Genomic DNA, 19,997 nt, shown 5'->3' on the forward strand with positions numbered 1-19,997 from the left:
TATGTATTGCTAAAATGTATATCTATCATTTAAAGCTAAGCTTTTAATGATTGAGCCCATTTAGTGCCGAATATAGGACTACCTTAAATGTTGACATTTTAAAAGGTTTAAATTTGTCTATGATTTGAGGATTGGGAGAGAATATATTCTATGTATATTTTTATTATTACATAGTATATTGTTGTTACCTGTGCTCATTGCGCAATATTAAGTAAACAACATGTCCGCGTAGCGCAGTGGATAGCGCGCTGGACTTCTAAACCAGAGGTCGTGGGTTCGAATCCCACCGTGGATGTTAATTTTTCTATCAAAATCCAACACCTTTTTAGAAAAGCAAGGTAATGTGACCATTGTGACACTTTAATTTCTACACAACTTTACAAAAGATATACAAACTTTTGCACATATTTACAAATAAACTGGTTATATATCATGATCAAAATTAGTAGCAGAATTATATAAGCCTAATCTGTTAATCTGTGGATAACAGATTCTTATAGCAGTCTTATGTACTTGTATCATCAATGGCAAAAGTCGTATAAATGGTTACTAGTTATAACACCGGTATATCAATTGTCATACATATAAATTTTAAATCTAAGAGATTTGATACTATATCGGTACTTACTAGTAATGTTTCTAATTAAGGCTGAAGTTGCAAATAATAATAGTTTAATCAATATAAACACACTATTGCTTATATGTATGACAACCTGAGTCTTTTAATCATTTCTTTTTCTAATTCTTTGAATTTGGAGAATCAAATATGCACAAAAATAAACGCATTTTTGTGCATATACATTGTACATATCTAAGATCCTTAATCTGAGGTTGGTTTGCAATTTTTTTTACCTTGGGGGGAAACCGGGTATTGCCTATTGATACATCAATTTTCATTATTCATAATTCACGCTGTCTCTTTAAAAAAGAGGAACAAGTTGGATTAGCAAAAATAATTTGAGACCGATGTCATTTGACAAAAAACAATCATGGATGATCAGACCTCTCCCTCCATCCCGTGATGCCTACAACATAAAATTACGTTAAAAGGTTTACTTACATGTATATGTACCTTACTTGTATTAGCACGAGTTGTCCTATTCATTTGTTGATATCGTTCGATTATCGCTCCTTGCATAATATTTCTCATTAATCGTTGAATCATTCATTCTGAAAATAATTTTTTTTATAATTACCATGCAAGTAAATACACCAAAGACCTATTCTGTCGCTGTGAATTGCACTTTATGACATTTGTCTGTACATCTACAAAACACAATGTAATAGAGTGATGTATATTCCAAACCTCTGAAACTCATTTTAAATGCCATTAGTTGAAGGTGGGTATATATATTGTGCAATATTCATAACCATCTGGAGTGGTATTTAACCATAAGAGAAAGTTCTAGAGGTAAGGTGTGTAGAATGGATCTACTCGCATGAGGGTTGTTATGATCCTCTTCATTGCACCTCTTCAATAATCATTCTTACGGTCTGACAGCCACTTCATTTTCACAAATATATATTCCTCATCAGCAAATATTCCAACGTTTTTATACAGTCATGTATATTGTGTTCGTTGGCTCATTGTCTGAGAACAACAGTCATGGAATATAAAAACTAACATTACAGGTACACATTTCTTGCATAAAGTATCTCCCATTGACTAAAGGTATTTAGACTTCAGTCGGCCTTTTTTATATATTTAATTTTTAATATTCTTCAGTTTTTAACTGTAAACAACTGAAAGATGAAAGATTTCCTGTACATTGCATTTGATTCTCTTAAAGGCGAGTTTGTGTCTTTTGATAAGAGGAGATTCTAGGTGATGATGATTCTGTTATACATGGTGTTAAACGGTAATGGATTTTTTTCTTTTAAAATGATTAATTGATCTGGAAAGTTTGGGAGAATAAATTTTCATTGTTTTCATACCAAAGAAATACTTTAAAAACATTTTTTAAAGAAATAAAACACTCAGACAATTTTTAATATTTATCTTTTCATGTGCTGAATAGCATTAAAAACTTGGCGTTCTTTGTTTATTTTTCGATAGTCCGAGATAATTTTTTTAATTCGCATTAACTATACGGGTTGTTAACAAGACTAGTACTACCGCGAGATTGTAACAAATATAATTTCAATCAGGTCATTCAGGGTGAATATCATAAATTCTACAATAATAGGGAAAAGGGAAATTAGTATGCACCGTACTTAATAAATGCGTGAGTTATTCAAAATTATTGAATTAATCAACTCAAAGAACTAGCAGCTGAGTAAGAGCTATTAACATATCTAGGATATAGCGGTTAGCTCAGCCCCTGCGATTTGGACAGCATTGGATATACCATATTGCTATACGTGCTGTGTACGCAATTCGAACTGTGATTTCATTGCAATATGTGACACCTTGTAATGGCAAATTCAAGTTATCTTTCATCTAATCTAATTTCTTTCTAATTTTAAAAAATCAAGAACATTTTACACATTTTTTTTACGGAATGAAATCGTTTAACTGTCTAAAAGGCTGAATATTGCCCTTTGTTAGACTATCAAGATGGATTAACATACCTGGAAAAAGTCACTCAAATTAACCGTAAAATTTTTTATTATGAAAGATATAATGACAAAAAACGGTACATATGTCAAATAAGCAAAAATTTACGCAATGAAACGTACATTGAAGTAGAAATTGTGCATTTTTTTGCATGATTACCTTACGTCAAGTTGTTTATTATTCATAGAGCTGCAATTTTAAATTGAGTTAATTTTACTTATACGTACTATAAACTGTAGATGATTGTTTTGATTGCCATGATTTCTTTTTTGTTTATTTCTGGTTGTGGGTGTTATTAGCTTTTGTTTTTGTTTTTTGTTTTGATTTTCTTTTGGGGATGGGGTGGTGGTTTTACATGTGGTGTTATTTTGTTTTTTGATCTAAACTCATTTCATAAGTATATTGTTATAAAAATTTTATGGCCTCTAACGTTTTATCAACATTTTGCCATTGATAAACGAAATACAGTGATGCCATCGTTGACACGAAATAGTAAAGTGAGGATAGAATTACCCAGTTGGGCTCTATTGCACAAAGATCTGCATCTGAACAAACTGAATATTCAAATATAAGTTTGCTTTGATCAATGTACATTAATGGGGGGTTTTTTGGAGGGGGGTGCTTTTATTTTGCAATATTTATTCTTTTTTGTTGGGGTTTTTTTTTCGTTGTTGGTTTTTGTTGGATTTGTTTGTTGGGGGGGGTTGTCTTCTTCAGACCTACTAAAACAAATTCAACAAAACCAATCTTGTTTCAAATAGATAAAAAAAGAACAAATCAATATTATAAAGGCGTTCTAAAAATTTCTTCTCAACACCAAAGAGTTTCTTAAACTAGTGACCTTACCTGCATAATAATTTATTTTACCAATTAAAATATGACATAACCTAGTTTCTTGATGATAGGAAGAGTTAGAATAACAAGTTTTGAATTGGTTGGTATTTTAAAAGGTTCATTCATTTATGCTATTGGAATGAAGATGAAAATAGAACTATGTTGTCCGTATATCCATATGTCTTATAATTTACTGTTACCTGTGCTGATTGCACAATATCCACAGGTGTATCATGTCCGCGTAGCGCAGTGGATAGCGCGCTGGACTTCTAATCCAGAGGTCGTGGGTTCGAATCCCACCGTGGATGATGTTTTGTTTTGGGTTTTTTTTTAAATACAAGTACCAGACATTTTTTTCCAACAAATACATTTCTAAAAGTGACTTTTTTAAATTTATACGCGACATTTACAAAAGATAGACCGAGTTTTGTCATTTTAACGATAGAACAATCTATTTAGTGCAAGAACTACGCTTAAAAAATTTTATGCATTAATTTTCAATGTAATAAATCATACTTTTCGTAATAAGTGGAAAAGCCAGTTGCATCTGATAAGAATTAAGTTTCTCTATGTAGAAAAAAGGGCCAATGTCGGTAAAAAAAAAATATGGATGAATTGGTCCCTCCTTCCCGCGTTGCCACATGCCTGCAACATATAACAAGTTAATACGAGTATAGCTTACTTTTCTCACCTATTTGTCTATCAGCAAGAGTTGTCTAATTGCATTTAAAGTGCCGTTTGATTATCGCTCCTTTCACAATATTTCTCATTGATTGTTGAGTCATTAATTCAGAAAGTTAATCATATTACAACTACCATCCAATAAAATGCATCAAAGCCCGATTCTGTCTCAGTGATCTGCACTGTATGGTTTGCTGTCTGTACACCTAGAAAACAAAAGTAATAGAGTGGCGTATTTCGAAACTCTTGAACTCATATTAAATATTTTAGGTTAGAGGTAAGTATATATATAATGCAATATTCATAAACAATTTGGAGTGGTAACTAACCATGAGCAAACGTTCTTGAGGGTTGGGTGTTGCGATTCATTCTTTAGGTCTGACATCCACTTCTTTTACATAGATACATGTATGTTCCACATCAAAAAAGTGTGCGCAAGTTTATATACTTGTTCGTAAGCGTACAGTTATGGAGTTAAAGTCCCTTGACACACTTATAATTTATTTTATGGATCGATAAAGAAATATATTTGCATTCAGTGTATATTTCGCTATATGTTTGCATTGGAAATCTGCGACGTTCAATCTCCTTCGAATGCACTTAGCTAATTCATGCACCATGAGCACAAATAAAAACGTCATCATGCGTTTTGATTGTATTTATTATTGACTGATCAAATTAAAAGATTAAATGAAAAGTTCAGGCAAATTTACATAACCAATATGATACGTACTTTTAAGAAATACTCATAAATTCTCACACCAAGGGGTGCAGACAAATTATCAAACCGCGTTACCGCTAACGGTCTTCAATTTGTCTAAGTTTAGTGAAGTCTAATTTCACAGAAAAACCATATAATGGTACATGAAATACATGAAACAATAATCTACATATATACAATATAGTTGTACATGTAAAAGTGAAGAAAAAGTAAGTGGAGCGAATAAACAATTTGATTAATTTTTGTAGTAAACAAACACAATTTTCTAAATGTTGAATAGTTATTTGAAGACATGATTTCACAGACTTCCGGTTTGCTAATGGACAGGTGAGCAAGGTGTATTTTGACTGTTCGAATACAACCAACAGCGTCTATTGTTTATAGTGAACCAATTAACTTTGTCTTCCACGAGAAGACTCTATGTATAAACTTTTGTTTGTTGTGCTTATTTTGTATATATTGTGCTGAAAAAAGACAGTGTAAATAGTAAATCAAGTGTGAATGGCTGCCACGTCAGGTGGTCGCCATTTTGGCGGATCAAAGAATTTGTTTGCTGGCAGAAAATACTGTCGAGAAAACACTCTATTCGTAAATGTCAAAGACAATTCCTTTGTCAAAGCTGAGAAAATCATCACATTTATTCACGAGACCTGTGGAATTGGTAGTTTATTAGCATGTGTACCGAAATCTGGGAATCTGTACGAAATAACATTAGACGGAAAAGCTCCCATACAGTACCTCCTTGAAGGGATAAAAATAGGTGACAACACTTTCGAGTGTAATGAAGTTGTACCAAGCTCGTTAGTGGTTAGTTTTATGCACCTCCCTGCATACATCGATGACAATGAAATCGAAGCAACGTTAAAATCAATGGGTGTTGAACTATTGTCACCAATCAACAGAAGGTTTTATCCAGGTACTACGATAGCCGACGGCACACGATATGCAAAAGTCAGACTACCAGAACATATGACCTCGTTTCCTTACACATTAAAGTTTCAAAAAGATTACTATCGATGTATTCACAACGGACAATTAAAAGTGTGTTCGCTGTGTTATTCTAGTGAACACCTTTTTAGGGCATGTCCAGAATTCCGATGCTTTAAGTGCAAAGAACAAGGACACTATGCAAGGGCATGTAAATCTACCAGATGTAAACAGTGTGAGGAATGGGAACACAGATGTTCGTGCAGGGTGAGTGAACACGGAGACGAAGGCGAAATCGATGAATGGGACCATGAGGTGAATAACGAGGATGACATGGATGTACACAGTGTCGGTGACGAGGAGGCACCAGAAGGGGACCAGGAAACCGGTGATCAAGAGATCGGTGACCAAGAAAAATCGCACACAGAAGAACAAAATATAGAGGAAAAAGACGCGGAGGAGACCGAAACTAGTGATCAAAACGGAAAAAGTGATAATGATAAAACGAACGAAACAAAATCCGAGAAAATACCACCTGATGTTATAGATTCCGAAATACGCGAAAGTGAAAAAGAATCATCAACCGTGGAATCAGACCTCGACACGGAAGTTACCGTTAAAAACACAAAGAAGAGAAAAGGTAAAGAGAAAAACAAAGGAAAAGCAAAGAAGAACAAATAAAATGAAAGGAATACTAAGTACTTACTTTATTTTCACAATGGTTTTTATAACCTCGTGGAATTGTAACGGTTTGTGCAATGTTGATAAAATGAAAATGGTATTTAATTTATTTGAAGATAGAAACTATGACATTGTAGCTTTACAGGAAACCCATTGGAAAGACAATTTTATTGAAAATTATAAACATATATGGAACGGTGATATATATTATGATAGCACAAACGTGTCATCTAAAGGTGTAGCATTTTTAGTGAAGAATAGTATCAAAACAAAAGTTGAAAATATAAATGGGTTTGATGGTAGATATTTACATATAACATACAAAGAAAATGACACCAAATATGACATTATAAATGTATATGCACCAAATGATGTAAAAGAAAGAGCATTGTTTTTTAAAAATATTATTGAAATAATGCCACGTTCTACAAGTTTAATTATTATGGGAGATTTTAACAATACTCTCGCAGACATAGATAGAAATGGAAAAACTGTACATAAGTATGATCATAGTTACAAAGCGTTGATAGATATGATGACTGAACATAATTTGGTTGATGTTTGGAGACAAAGAAATGAAAAGAAAAAAGTTTTTTCAAGAAAAGTTGTAAGAGGAGATATGATTGTACAAAGTAGAATTGATTTTTTCTTGATCACAAGAATTTTATGTGCCTATGTTAGAAATATTTTTTATGTAGAAACAACAATGAGTGATCACTCTATGGTTGTTATGAATTTTAATACAGATGTGTCTGAAAGAGGTCCAGGTGTTTGGATACATAACAATTTACTTTTACATGATGAATATTACGTAAACAAAGTTCAAGAACTCATTGAAAATGAAAAACAATGTATATTATTTGAGCAATCAATTTTGGTGTGGTGGGATAATTTAAAGTACAAAATCAAAAAATTTTCAAGAAATTATAGTCAGAATAGAGCAAGAGAAAGAAATAAAGAATATTATAGAATTCAAAACAGTTTACAAAGATTGTCAGAAAGAATAGCTGATGGTGAAAGTATAAACATTGAAAATTTTGAAAAGCTTAAAACAGATCTTAGTGAATTTGAAAATGAAAAATGTAGAGGAGCTATACTAAGATCTAAAGCACAATGGGCTAATGAATCGGATAAGTGTACGAAATATTTTTTGAATTTAGAAAAGAGTAGAAAAGAGTCGAATACTATAAAAGAGTTGGTGGATGAGAATGGTGGAGTTACAGAAAATGCAGATTCTATATTAAATCTGCAGTATGACTTTTATTCTAAATTATATTCATGTGTAACAATTGATTATGATAGTAAAAACCGGTTGTTATCATTGATTAATACAAAGATTGATGACAATGATGCCGCATCATGTGATAAATGTATAGATGTTAATGAAATACAACAAGCTGTGAAAGAAATGGCCAGCAATAAAAGTCCTGGTCCTGATGGACTGACTGTTGAATTTTATAGAAAATTTTTACCCCATTTAAAAAACATATTGTACAGACTATTTTTAGAAATTGAAAATCAAGAAACATTGTCACATTCTATGAAGATGGGTGTCATTACATTATTATACAAGAAAAAAGGTGATAAGAGATTGTTAAAAAACTGGCGACCAATTAGTCTTTTAAATGTTGATTATAAAATAATAGCAAGAATAATGTCAAATAGACTCAAACATGTGTTACCTAATGTAATTTCTAATGATCAAACATGTTGTATTGTTGGAAAAGATATAGCTGATACTTTAGTAAGTATTAGAGATATAATAGAAATGGTTGAAATGGATCAAGTGGAAGGTTATATTGTAAAAATTGATCAAGAGAAAGCGTTTGATAGAGTAAGTCATGAATATTTACTAGATGTGTTACAAGCATATGGTTTTGGAGATTATTTTAGAAAATGGGTAAAAATATTTTATACAGATATTTATAGCAGTGTAAAAAGCAATGGACATTTAACAAAATATTTTCCAATTAGAAACTCTGTTAGACAAGGTTGTCCAATATCTGCATTGTTGTTTGTGTTATGTTCAGAACCTTTAAGTTGTGCAATTAAATGTAACCAATTTATTAAAGGAATAGATATTCCTATGTGTGATAAAACTGCATTAGTTTTTCAGCATGCAGATGATACAACGATAACAGTGTCTGATAAAAAATCTATTTTTCAAATATTGAATGTTTTTGAATTATATGGAAAAGCATCTGGTGCCAAAATTAATGTACAAAAATCTGAAGTTATGTGTATTGGAACAGGGCAATTGTTATCAGATGATAAACAACTTATCAATATTACAGAAACAAATGTCATGAAAATTCTTGGAGTTTATTTTGGTAAAAACTTTTTAGAATGTGAAAATTTGAATTGGAGAAGCAAAGTTCAAAATATCAAACAAGTTCTTAATTTGTGGAGACAAAGATTGTTAACAATACATGGAAGAGTTAGTGTAATAAATACATTACTTATGTCTAAACTATGGTATTCATTGTCTGTAATTTGTATTCCATTTTGGGCTAGAAATACAATTCAGAAGGAATGTATTAATTTTTTATGGAATTATGGTACACACTTAGTGTCATATAAGACAATTGTCGGAGAAAAAGAAAATGGTGGTTTAAAAATGGATGATATCTATTTGAAAATGCTTTCTTTTCGATTAAAATTTTTAGCAAAATATTTTTGCACAAGAAAAGAGCTTGTATGGAAATACACTTTTAGTTATTTTATATCAAGAATTTGTGACTTGAAAGGAGGGGTGGAAATGTTTCTTCTACAGTTGAACAAAAAAGATTTACAATGTTTACCTTGTTTTTATAAAGAAATGTTTAGTGCTTGGTATGCTGTGAAGGACAATATTGAATACAATGAACGTTTAAATGATGTGTTTAATTACTGTTTGTTTTTTAATCCAAAAATTGTCAATCAAAACAAGACATTGTTATGGAAACATTTTATAAAAGCGGGGATCACACATATCAGAGACATTTCTTATGAAGTGATACCTGGATTTTTACCTGCATCTTTTATTGTAGAAATGATACATGAATTTGATTCTGAAATTAATGCAAAACATATCAAAGAAGATTACAAAACATTATTATCTATTATTCCAGAAGAATGGAAAAGTGTTGTTCAAAACAATGATTATAGGAAAGAAGTATGGTTACCTTCTTTTTTACTTTGTGTTGAAAATACTAATTATGTTTTTCCTTCATGCACTGTAAAAGTCTTTTATAGATTGTTGATTCAAAAATTGTTTAATCCTCCAAAGTCAAATGAATATTGGTTAGAAAAACTTAGAACAAACGATACAAAGATGCTTGATAATAGATGGATTGTACTTAAAGAAAGTGGAAAGCCTCCTGATGTTGTGGAGCTTGATTTTAAAGTTTATCATAATGCAATTTTTACGTATGAGAAATTGTACAAAATTGGTAAATCGGATTCCAACAGATGTCCACTGTGTTTATCAGAAAGTGAAGATTTACTTCATATGTTTGTAAAATGCAAAGAAATACAAGATTTTAAAAGTAATTTTATGATATACCATTTAGAGTCATTATTGAAAGATTGTGAAAATAGTGTATACAATGTCTTAGATATCGATGAGATATTCATCACAGCTTTTCCCAATGTTATGAAAAATGTTAACACTTTTTTTGTTAATTTTTTTATGTCCTTATGTAGATTCACAATTTATAGAAGGAGACAGCTTATGTTGCAAAATAACAAAACTGTGCATTTGACAAGTTTTTGCAAATATTTGCTAAGACATTATATCTATTACAATTATCATTATATGTGTATTGTGAACAACAACAGAAAAGTATTCTTTAAAAAGTTTTTGAAAAACAATCCACTGCTGAAAGAAACAGAAGGAGTATTATTGTTCATTTTTTAACGAATTTTTATTGTAAACTGTCAAACTATATATAATGCTGTGATACTCATTATGATGATTGTTGATGTGTAATTTGTATGATTGATCAATAAAAGATAAAAAAAAAAAATTGATACCAAAAAGTTCTGTATTGATCTTCTCTCACGCCAGAGAAGTGTTGTTGCAGTCATGAAGTCCTGCCTTAGTTAACATCTACACTCTCAATTCTTATGGCCATACGTGCACTTCATTTTATTCCGATTGGTAAAAAGTTATAATAATTAGTATACCTAACAGTTGACAAATATTTTAATTATATCATCATACTTTATCTAATATATTACGATTAATTAGTTAAGGGATGAATGTGTTAAGTTCCATGTTTGCAGTGACGTAAATTTTTAATCGAAAGTTTTGAGAAGCATTAAGCAATAATTTAATTCTGGTTGTAACGCGCTTTCTGATTGGCTAAAAAATTATTTTATATCGTATAAAGAATGTTGCCTACGTCATAGTAAGACTAACGTCAAAAACGTATCAATACGCCTGACGTTTCGTTTGAATTTTGTACAAATGAACGTCATTTTAAAGGTCAAATGACCGTTTTTATCTACAATGAAGAGTAAAAGAAATTAAATTATAAGCAATGAATTCAATATTTATTAGTTTTATACGATATAAAATGGTTTGAAACAGTTTACGCTTTTTTATAAACCGCTTCGCGGTTTATAAAGCGTAAACTGCCCCAAACCATTTTATATCGTATAAAACAAATAAATATTGAATTCATTCCTTAAAAAAAAACAAAAACAAAAACAAACAACACGTTTTATTTTTGCAAAAGTTATGATCAGCAATGCAATAAAAAAAAGTGGAACGTAAACGTTTTACGAGGATTAGAAACTTGCTTCTCTCCCTTCTTTCATCATGTTGGTCTCTATGATACAATATTTAAGGAATGAATTCAATATTTATTTGTTTTATACGATATAAAATAGTTTGGGACAGTTTACGCTTTATAAACCGCGAAGCGGTTTATAAAAAAGCGTAAACTGTTTCAAACCATTTTATATCGTATAAAACTAATAAATATTGAATTCATTGCTTATAATTTAATTTTTTTACTCTTCATTGTAGATAAAACGGTCGTTTGACCTTTAAAATGACGTGAAATTGTACAGATTCGAACGTAACGTCAGGCGTATTGATATGTTTTTGACGTTAGTCTTACTATGACGTAGGCAACATTCTTTATACGATATAAAATAATTTTTCTAGCCAATCAGAAAGCGCGTTACAACCAGAATTAAATTATAGAACTATAAAACATGGTTCTTATGGAAATATCTTTTACAAAATTCTGTGAATTACTCATTAATAATCAAAATTTGTAATTGATATGTACAGATTTTGATTTCCAACTATTTTTTTTTAAGACATAAAGAAGAAAGAAAACCATATCATTTTACAGAAACAGTAAATATGTCTTGTAAGATTTCAAAAGAAGAAACAAAACTAGCATTATGATTTGGTCCTGCATCTTAAAAAAACAAATATGTCCCAAATAGAACAGTCGATCATTTCTGCATTTATTTATTATTTTACTATTGAAAACTTACATTAAAACACACGTTATAACATTTTGAAAACTCATCATTTGCGTTCCCATTGAGTTTTACAACTCAAAAAACAAATATAAGATTTTAAAAGTATTATCAGAGCCAATTTGCTTTGAGACACAAATAGTTGTTTGGATATTTGACAGTAGTAAAATGTTTATTTGATGAAATTGAGTTTGACACTATGACTCAATAATATACATCCAAAACTCTGTGATTAAAATTAATTTTGAAATGGACGAGCAAAATGTTAATGAATATATAAGTTATATATATAAAAAAAACTACATAAGATATAAATTAATATATACTTAAAATAATACTTGTAGGTGTGGATTGCTGTGTGTGTATATATATATATATATATATATATATATATATATATATATATATATATATATATATATATATATATATATATATATATATATATATATATATTGATCAATATTGGTTCACAATGGGAGTGCAATGTAACATAGACTGAATATGAAACGATTTCAAATAAGAAGTAAGTAGTCAGCCATAGTAGCATGATACCCTGAGTTCATTCCTATGGCTCTACTTGCACTTCTTTTTTTTTAATCCACTCCTAATTAACAAGCTTATCAATGAGTTGGAATGCAGAATTTTGGTATTCCTTATTCATTTTTGGACAGTCAAATGGTTAAAATCAAATTTCAAATTAACCATATGCATTATACTACAATTACAACTACAACTACTTTTGCAACGAAAGTTCATAAATATTTCGAGTAGTCAAAAACTCGCATAAACACACGAGTTGTCATATTTTTAAAAGACAACAAATGTTTGATGTGTTCCACTCGGAATAGTGTTTCCTTCATCATGGATTGCCATAATTTCTGATATCGTACCAGGACATGGTACTAGTCTTTAACATTATCTAAATGTTAAACATTTTAGGTACCCTTATAACTTACGAACTGAATAATAACAATTTAACACATGTCTTCACTGATTCGGCAAGATGGAATGGTACTTCCTCCTCCAATGAAGAACATGTGTACAAAATATAAGCATTTAACAGCAAATTGCAATTTCTTTATCTTGTCTACTGAGTTTAAAGACAAGGAATTGGTAATTGGTGATCCTGGCCTCAATTTAAGCTTTTGCCTTGAAAACAAATATGTTTCTTCCCCAAAATGTGCACCAAAAATAATCATCCTACCTCTGACGCTTGAATAGACTTATTAGTAAGTGTACAATATTTGGAAAGATTAAGTCTGTGCTGACCTTGACCTTTTAATTTTGAATTTGAAATAATATGATAATAGAGCAACTGGGCAACTGACATAAGATTCTACATGAAGACGATAATCTTTATATTGTCTACAGAGTGTGGTCAGATTCTCAGACAGACGGGCAAAATGATTGTGCTTACAATAATACACCCATGAACAAGTGATATAAAAAGAATTCCAAAATTCTACGTGTATTTTTTTCACCCTTACACAATCTAAAATGAACAAAAATTCAATTACATGATTTTTGTTTTAAAAAAGACATAAAACATTTATTTTCTTCATTTATTAAAATAATGTGCAAAAATTATGCATTATAAGATTTAATACCAGGATGGGTAATACGTTGCCTTCGTTTACAGGAATAAATATATGTAAACTAAACATCCTGCATGCAATTGAGGGGGAAAAAAAAGATTTTAAAACGTCATGGCGAGTGATTATACATTACACATCGATCTTATATCATGGATTTTTCATATGCAGCAAAAAACTATTGGGGGGAAAATACAAGTACATATAATGAGTATATGCATATTGCACAAGCTTTAAGAACACTAATCATAGAGGATAAGAAAAGTATTCGTAGATTTTACGGATCACGTTTACCAAATTACCAATCTGTAACCATGAATTTTCAATAGAAACAGGTAGGTGGATAAATACTAATAAAAATTTAAGAAAACGTACAATGTGCGATTGTAATAGCACTGGGTATGAATTTTATTATATTTTCGAATGTACACATTTTGTAAACGATAGAAAAGAGATACCGTATGTCATAAAATTTAACGAGCTGTTAAATACTTATGGTGTAGAACAACTAAAAACATTGTAAGAAATTTTAAAGGAAGTTCCCTCAGTTTGCTCTCCCTAAGAAAACTCTATACAACCTTCTGTAATTCAATTTGTGATTACCTTTATTACATATATAGATGTACTTCTGAATCCTTTGCATACATGTGTACATGAACTTAAACTGAGCAATGACCTTATATACCAGTGAAAAAAAACCTGATTGTATTGAATGATAGATTAAAGTTGAATATCAGGCATCATTTGGTGAACTCAATGTTGGGAGTTCTTCAGCCTATTTCAGAAAACGGGAAAATTCTTTTTCTATACAATATGGCTTCTTTGTTTTCCTAAAGTTATGATGTTGTTTTTGTTTATTAAAAAAGAAAGTAGGATTCATCACAATATATATGTGTAAATACTCTTTCAATGGAAATATCCTATTCTAGAATTTCACACTCAAAAGTACCCATTTTGAAAAAAAAAATTAATACACTTTAACAGATTAATAGCAAGACATCTCGTGCATATGGAATTACAGTTTTGCCAATTTAATATTATACCCTCTTGTAATAATTTCAATGACAATTTGTTAACATGCAAAAGATTTCAAGATACAGGTACAAGTGCAACTTTGTTTTAAAAATAATTCATACAAACAATTAAGTCACATCATAAATGATCATATATACATGTATTTGGATCAAGGTTTTTGGATCTCCATGCAATGAGTTTATTAAGGTTGTCACATCTACATGGTAAAAAAATAAATAATGCTGGCATTGCAACTAAGGATGGATAATAAAAAAAAAGAATGAAAAACATTGAATTGTAGTAGAAACACACTAGCAAACAAACAGGTCACTTGTCAGGCTTAAAACTGAGGGCTTCCATGGAGGAACTAGGTCCAGCCATGGATAACCCCCCTATCACAAGCATTCTGTCATCATGCATGGTGAAGGCGCATGAGCAGTGGGTGGTGGGGCAGGCTTTGATCTCTGACCAGGTGTCCCCCACCCAGTCATAGGCTTCTACCGTCTGTAGCGGCTTACCCTGGCTCCCTAAAAATAAGGTGTAAAGAAAGAGTCAGAAAATGTACTTCATACATGTAGATCATTGATAATCAAATTTAAAATAATGAATACAATGCATGTTGACCAAACTGTGTATACATACATTTATTTTAATGCAACAGGCAAAATGGTGAAATTTTAAAGCAAGCTGCAGATTTACTGAAGACGAACTATAACACTCTAAAATTCTTCACTTTTGCATTACATGTACTTGCAAATAAACAACAGTGACTTAGATACATCTAACATTTTCAGCATTTGAAATACAAGTTGAGGATGAGAGGCTTCCTTAATAAAAATGATCTGAGAATTGTTGAATATTTACCGAGACCCCCTGCACAGATCACTTTATTGCCCACAACACCTATGGCAAAGTCCCCTCGTTTGGTTGGCATGTTCACTCCTATTTTCCATTGTGCTGTAAGGAATAAATATCTGTATTTGTAACATATATATGTTGCAAGTGGAGAAATTACAGGATTAAAAACACCAATATAGGATATTTCATTTACCATAGCTTGGTTGCTTCCCTTTCTCAGAGTATCAACAAAATAATAGTGATATATATCAATAAATAGAATAGTACAGTAAAACACAGTCATTTTTATTCCCCATGACTTAAATACATGTTGTAAACTTGACGGATATATAATGAATTACACTTAAAATGAAGCAAAATCACCCCTCCCCAGGCATGTTTTATTGTATATGATATTTCATCTAGCTTAGCTTCCCCTTTCTAAAAATATATAGAGAAAGCACAATGATAAAATTCATCAAAACTGACTGAAAACCATCCGTTTACAATTGATATATTTTAAAAATAAAAATATTCAAACAATGATTTATAAATCATTAAAGCATTAATAAAATGCTAATTAAACATAGTTCTTTTTTCAATAATGTGAGGCTCAAATACATTACAACAGGTAGAATGCTGTATTGTGTATCTTACGATTCTGTGCTGCAGTGTCGAACACCTCACAAGCCTGAGAGAACCCCTCAGATGCTGGCTGTTTTAGTCCCCCAACACTGACTATACACGTTCCTGCCCGGACATAATTTGGGAAAACCCTCTTGCTGGGTATATCTGGTAGCTGCGTCCATTTGTTGGTAGCAAAATCAAACACTTCAAAGGCTAGACAAGGCAACTTTCCTTGTCGTCCACCTGTTTGAATTTATGAAAATGAACTTTATTTGAAAAACTTTTGGGTTTTTTTAGGAAACTTTGCAATGATAAAAACCTTAGTTTCTTTACATAATACAGATCCATCATTTATACAATATGTAATCATTATCATATCAACATTCTAGAACTATTTTTCAATAAGCATGTACAGTGTATTTCTCAAATACTCTTTTCTATAGAATTTTCGAGCATTTCAATAGAATGTAGCATAAAGTACACTACCTATGACATATAATTTGTTGTCTATTTCAAAGGCAGCGGAAGCATATCTTGGTGTAGGCATAGAGGGAAGAGCTTTCCATTTGTTGTTCTCTACGTCATAACTCCAGAAATGATCCTTCGGATTAGAATCATCAGACATTCCTCCCATAACTAAAATCTGGTTATCTGTGATTAAAAAATAAGTTTTAACTAAGTTTAAGTGTTTTAATTGGTAAACCATTCAAAATAAACTGTAAAAAAATTTTACTAAAGTTGTTTTTTTTTAATCAAAAAAAGCATTTTGATTATTTGAAATGCCTTTTCCAAAAGAATGTTATATATTAATTGTATCTTATATGCATGTATTGCTTTTTTGCCAACTAATCTTTATCTTATTAACTGAATATGAGGCAGATTTCTGCATACCAGAATAAAAAAAAAAGCCATACCACGTAATATAGAGGAAACCCCCTGCAATGGTTCAGTAAGAGACTCCATTTTGAACCATTTTTTAGCTTTAATATCATAGACTTCGACGGCATCTACAGGCGCCTGGGTTTCTCCCACACCTCCTATAGCTACTATTTTGTCTCCAACAACCTGAGCTGCTGGGGCTGCCCTCTTGGTTTCCATGCTTGGAAGATTATGCCACTTTCTTTTCGCGGTTTCATAATATTCAAAAGTATCTAGTGGTGCTCCAGTTTGGTCACAACCTCCAATGACGAAAATGTTGCCTCCGTACACCAAAGGAGTTGCGAACACACGCGGATTGTTCATTTTCCTCTTGACCTCCCATGAGTATGTTCCACTCGTCATCTTTTATTTGTATTTTGAATCCTGAATGTTCCAGAGAAAAACAACTCCTACTAAGAGAGAAAACAATTCTTTTCTTATCTAGTCTGAATTAATAGAGAATCATTTCCTATATATAAGAATGAATATAAAAATCATTCACTTTGCAGAGAGAATTGAATTTCAGAGACAAAACTGAAAATATATGGATGTATGTAAAAAAGTTAACAACTAAAACAAGTATATACAAAGTTTTAAGTTTCAACACTTGTGCTGTTGTGTAAAAACAAAAATTTATAATATATTCAACATCATCATTTCATAAAATATTTGTTACGGTTTTCTATTTTCATATCTCATCGTATCTGAATTATAGCCATTACATTACACATTAGCTGTTGGTTGTTTACTCAATTAAAGGCACTCAAGGCATGTGCTTGTCGTGTTTCATTGAGGAAATTCAAGTTAAAAGTAAACAATACCTGGGACTACGCACTTTAGACTATCCTATGTCTGATGTAGCATTAGAATTTGTGTTTTGACACTTGTTTGATGACACCATAGACAGACAATTGCAACGTCAAGCTCAAACCCATCCAGGATCTTAGTAACTTCGTTTATTTACTATATACACCGGTAACAGCGACATCTATCGTGCAGCGCTTGCACTTTTGCTAATGTCGGTAACATCATACGGACCTGAAAAAAAAACCCACTCAACAAGTGGCTGAATCGGTAACCGTATATATATACAGTGTTTTATAAAAGAACTCACGTTAGATAATAATAGTTTATCTTTTAAGTATTATGTGCTCACCGTGTTGTTTTTGTTTTTTGGGGGTTTTTTCTTGGGGGAGGTGCCGGGTTTCAAAACATGTATGTGTTGGAGTGGGTGGGGGGGGGAGATTTGGACCCCCCCCCCCCATCTTCTCTCAACACTTCAACCATCAAAATGCATGCGTGTGGTCTTATAGCTATGAAAGAGAGGACATTTGAACGCAATCTGTTCCGTAACATTGCCTATTTCTTTAATCAATACCCACGTTTAAATACATTTACCCCTTCATCCTACCCCTGGATATGAAAAGCTTCAACACATAACGTGTCAACTCTATTGGAAAGTTTATTTTGGTTTTTAACTCGCTTGTACACGCTTTTTGGATTTCTTTTTTTTTGGGGGGGGGGGGGTGAAGTTGGTGGTTAATTTTTATTGCTGTTTATGCGTTTTATTGGGGGGGGGGGTCAATTCAATATATCATAATTTATTGGAATGGAATTTAATTCGAATTCTTTATATTTATGTCGATATTGGCATTTTTACATGTACAATGCGTGTAACTATTTAACATACCTAACATAGTCATTCGAACACGCCAATAAGTTTACAGGCTTAGAAAATATTGTAACATTAAGTTCACATGATTTGTTGTGAAAATTGGTTTATTTAGAGCTACAGATTTGCCGCTATTGTTTGTTAAGTTACCTAGGTTTATTACATGTATTTCAAAGCCAATCTAAGATTTTTGCGTACTAGCGTTATTATTCTTGATGTGATGTACACAATATATTCAACGCGGGTTTTATATTTTTTCTGCACTGTCCATACCTTCAAGTCGCGCATGAATCATAAAAGAAATATTTTATCATTTAAATAGTAGATTCGGCAAAACAAATACACAGCATGGGGGGGGGGGGCAAAAAAATGGACACACCAGAAATTGATGTAGTATAAAACGTCACAGGTGCCCCCCCCCCCCCCCCCCCTTTATTCAGTATGGCTTTCCAAGTTATTTTTTTGTTCATGATTTATTTTTTAAAGCATATATTGATGTATAAACCACACTTTAAAATTCACAATTTATGTGAAAGCTATGTATAAAAAATATATATACCACAGGTATACCATAAATGATAAGGATTAAACATTGCCTCCTGAAGTTAAATTCAGTTAACAGTTAATTAATACTCCTTATTAAATTAATTGGTTATAGATAATTAAATCAATTAGTGACCATAAGGCAACCGTTACATGTCACGCCGCTGGGTATATACATGTAATCTCGTTAGGTTGTTTGAAATAAATACACCACGACAACAGCCTGTTCGGACTTGGTCCGACAGTGGTCACCAGGGGCCATAACTGTAGGTGTCAAACCGTTACCCTGGCGCACAGGTAATACATAATAAAACCAGGTCGCCTAGACCTTGGCTTTAAAAAAAAACAACTACTACAACAACACACAGTCATGAAGATCGTACTCCATGTAGAAGAGGGATCGACCATGGATCTAGAGGCTCTAAGAAACAAGTTGGAAAGGGAGTTAATTTCGTTGAGACTCACGGATGCCGAGGTGAAATTTTATAAAGCAAAGGAGCAAATTCTTCATTTGAAACGGAGGATGGGGGAACTGAGAGTTAGGTACCGAAGAGCGGAAGCTGATGAAAACGTACCATATCAACAAAGCCTACGGAACCGGATCATCGCTTTAAAAGGAGTCATTTTCAGTTACTATGACTACGTGTATCTAAAAGCAGACGAGATTATGAAGATCCGAGAGGAAAAGTTTAACTTGGACAATGCTGAACTCATTAAAAGTGGACTGGTTTCCGAGATTCGAGGTCTTCATACGAATTCGTCAGAATTTCCGGAAAGCAACGAGAACCAGCCGATTGAAGCGGATGAAGGTTAAACTACATCTCAAAGTCCATGGATGGTCACAAAATAACCAATGCAACCAAACATTTATGCAGTAAGAAGGTGTCGGGGGCCGAGGAAAAGAAATCA

General features: G+C 31.8%; 1 protein-coding gene and 2 non-coding genes across 8 annotated transcripts; 2 read left to right on the top strand and 1 right to left on the bottom strand.

Annotated features, from left to right (window-relative positions):
• The first annotated feature begins 222 nt into the window (after positions 1–222).
• Positions 223–295, top strand: Trnar-ucu (transfer RNA arginine (anticodon UCU)). The gene has a single exon. It is a non-coding gene; the product is annotated as a tRNA-Arg (tRNA).
• Positions 296–3,626: 3,331 nt separating this feature from the next.
• Trnar-ucu (transfer RNA arginine (anticodon UCU)) lies at positions 3,627–3,699 on the top strand. The gene has a single exon. It is a non-coding gene; the product is annotated as a tRNA-Arg (tRNA).
• Positions 3,700–13,433: 9,734 nt separating this feature from the next.
• On the bottom strand, positions 13,434–17,891 carry LOC105342512 (kelch domain-containing protein 8B). Of its 6 annotated transcripts, none has more exons than XM_034449391.2 (6): positions 17,709–17,891; positions 16,870–17,257; positions 16,442–16,606; positions 15,986–16,198; positions 15,356–15,448; positions 13,434–15,018 (listed from the first exon to the last, which is right to left on the bottom strand). In XM_034449391.2, the coding sequence occupies exons 2-6, from the start codon at positions 17,234–17,236 to the stop codon at positions 14,819–14,821; spliced, it is 1,038 nt and encodes a 345-aa protein (XP_034305282.2). In that variant the 5' UTR covers positions 17,237–17,257; positions 17,709–17,891; the 3' UTR covers positions 13,434–14,818. The 6 variants fall into 6 exon arrangements, with proteins under 6 accessions (XP_034305282.2, XP_034305280.2, XP_034305278.2 ...); XM_034449389.2 differs by having other exon boundaries at positions 16,870–17,283; XM_034449387.2 differs by having other exon boundaries at positions 16,870–17,286.
• Between the last annotated feature and the right edge of the window lie 2,106 nt (positions 17,892–19,997).

The sequence above is a fragment of the Magallana gigas genome, chromosome 4, assembly GCF_963853765.1.
Source record: "Magallana gigas chromosome 4, xbMagGiga1.1, whole genome shotgun sequence".
NCBI classification, from domain to species: domain Eukaryota; kingdom Metazoa; phylum Mollusca; class Bivalvia; order Ostreida; family Ostreidae; genus Magallana; species Magallana gigas.

Bases quoted from the DNA above. Each gene is read 5' to 3' on its own strand.
- LOC105342512 (XM_034449391.2), bottom strand. From the start codon at position 17,236: ATGACGAGTGGAACATACTCATGGGAGGTCAAGAGGAAAATGAACAAT. The intron at 16,607-16,869 runs GTATGGCTTTTT...TTTTAATCACAG, and splicing joins GGTTTCCTCTATATTACGTG to ATAACCAGATTTTAGTTATG. The intron at 15,019-15,355 runs GTAAATATTCAA...CCTTATTTTTAG, and splicing joins GATCTGTGCAGGGGGTCTCG to GGAGCCAGGGTAAGCCGCTA.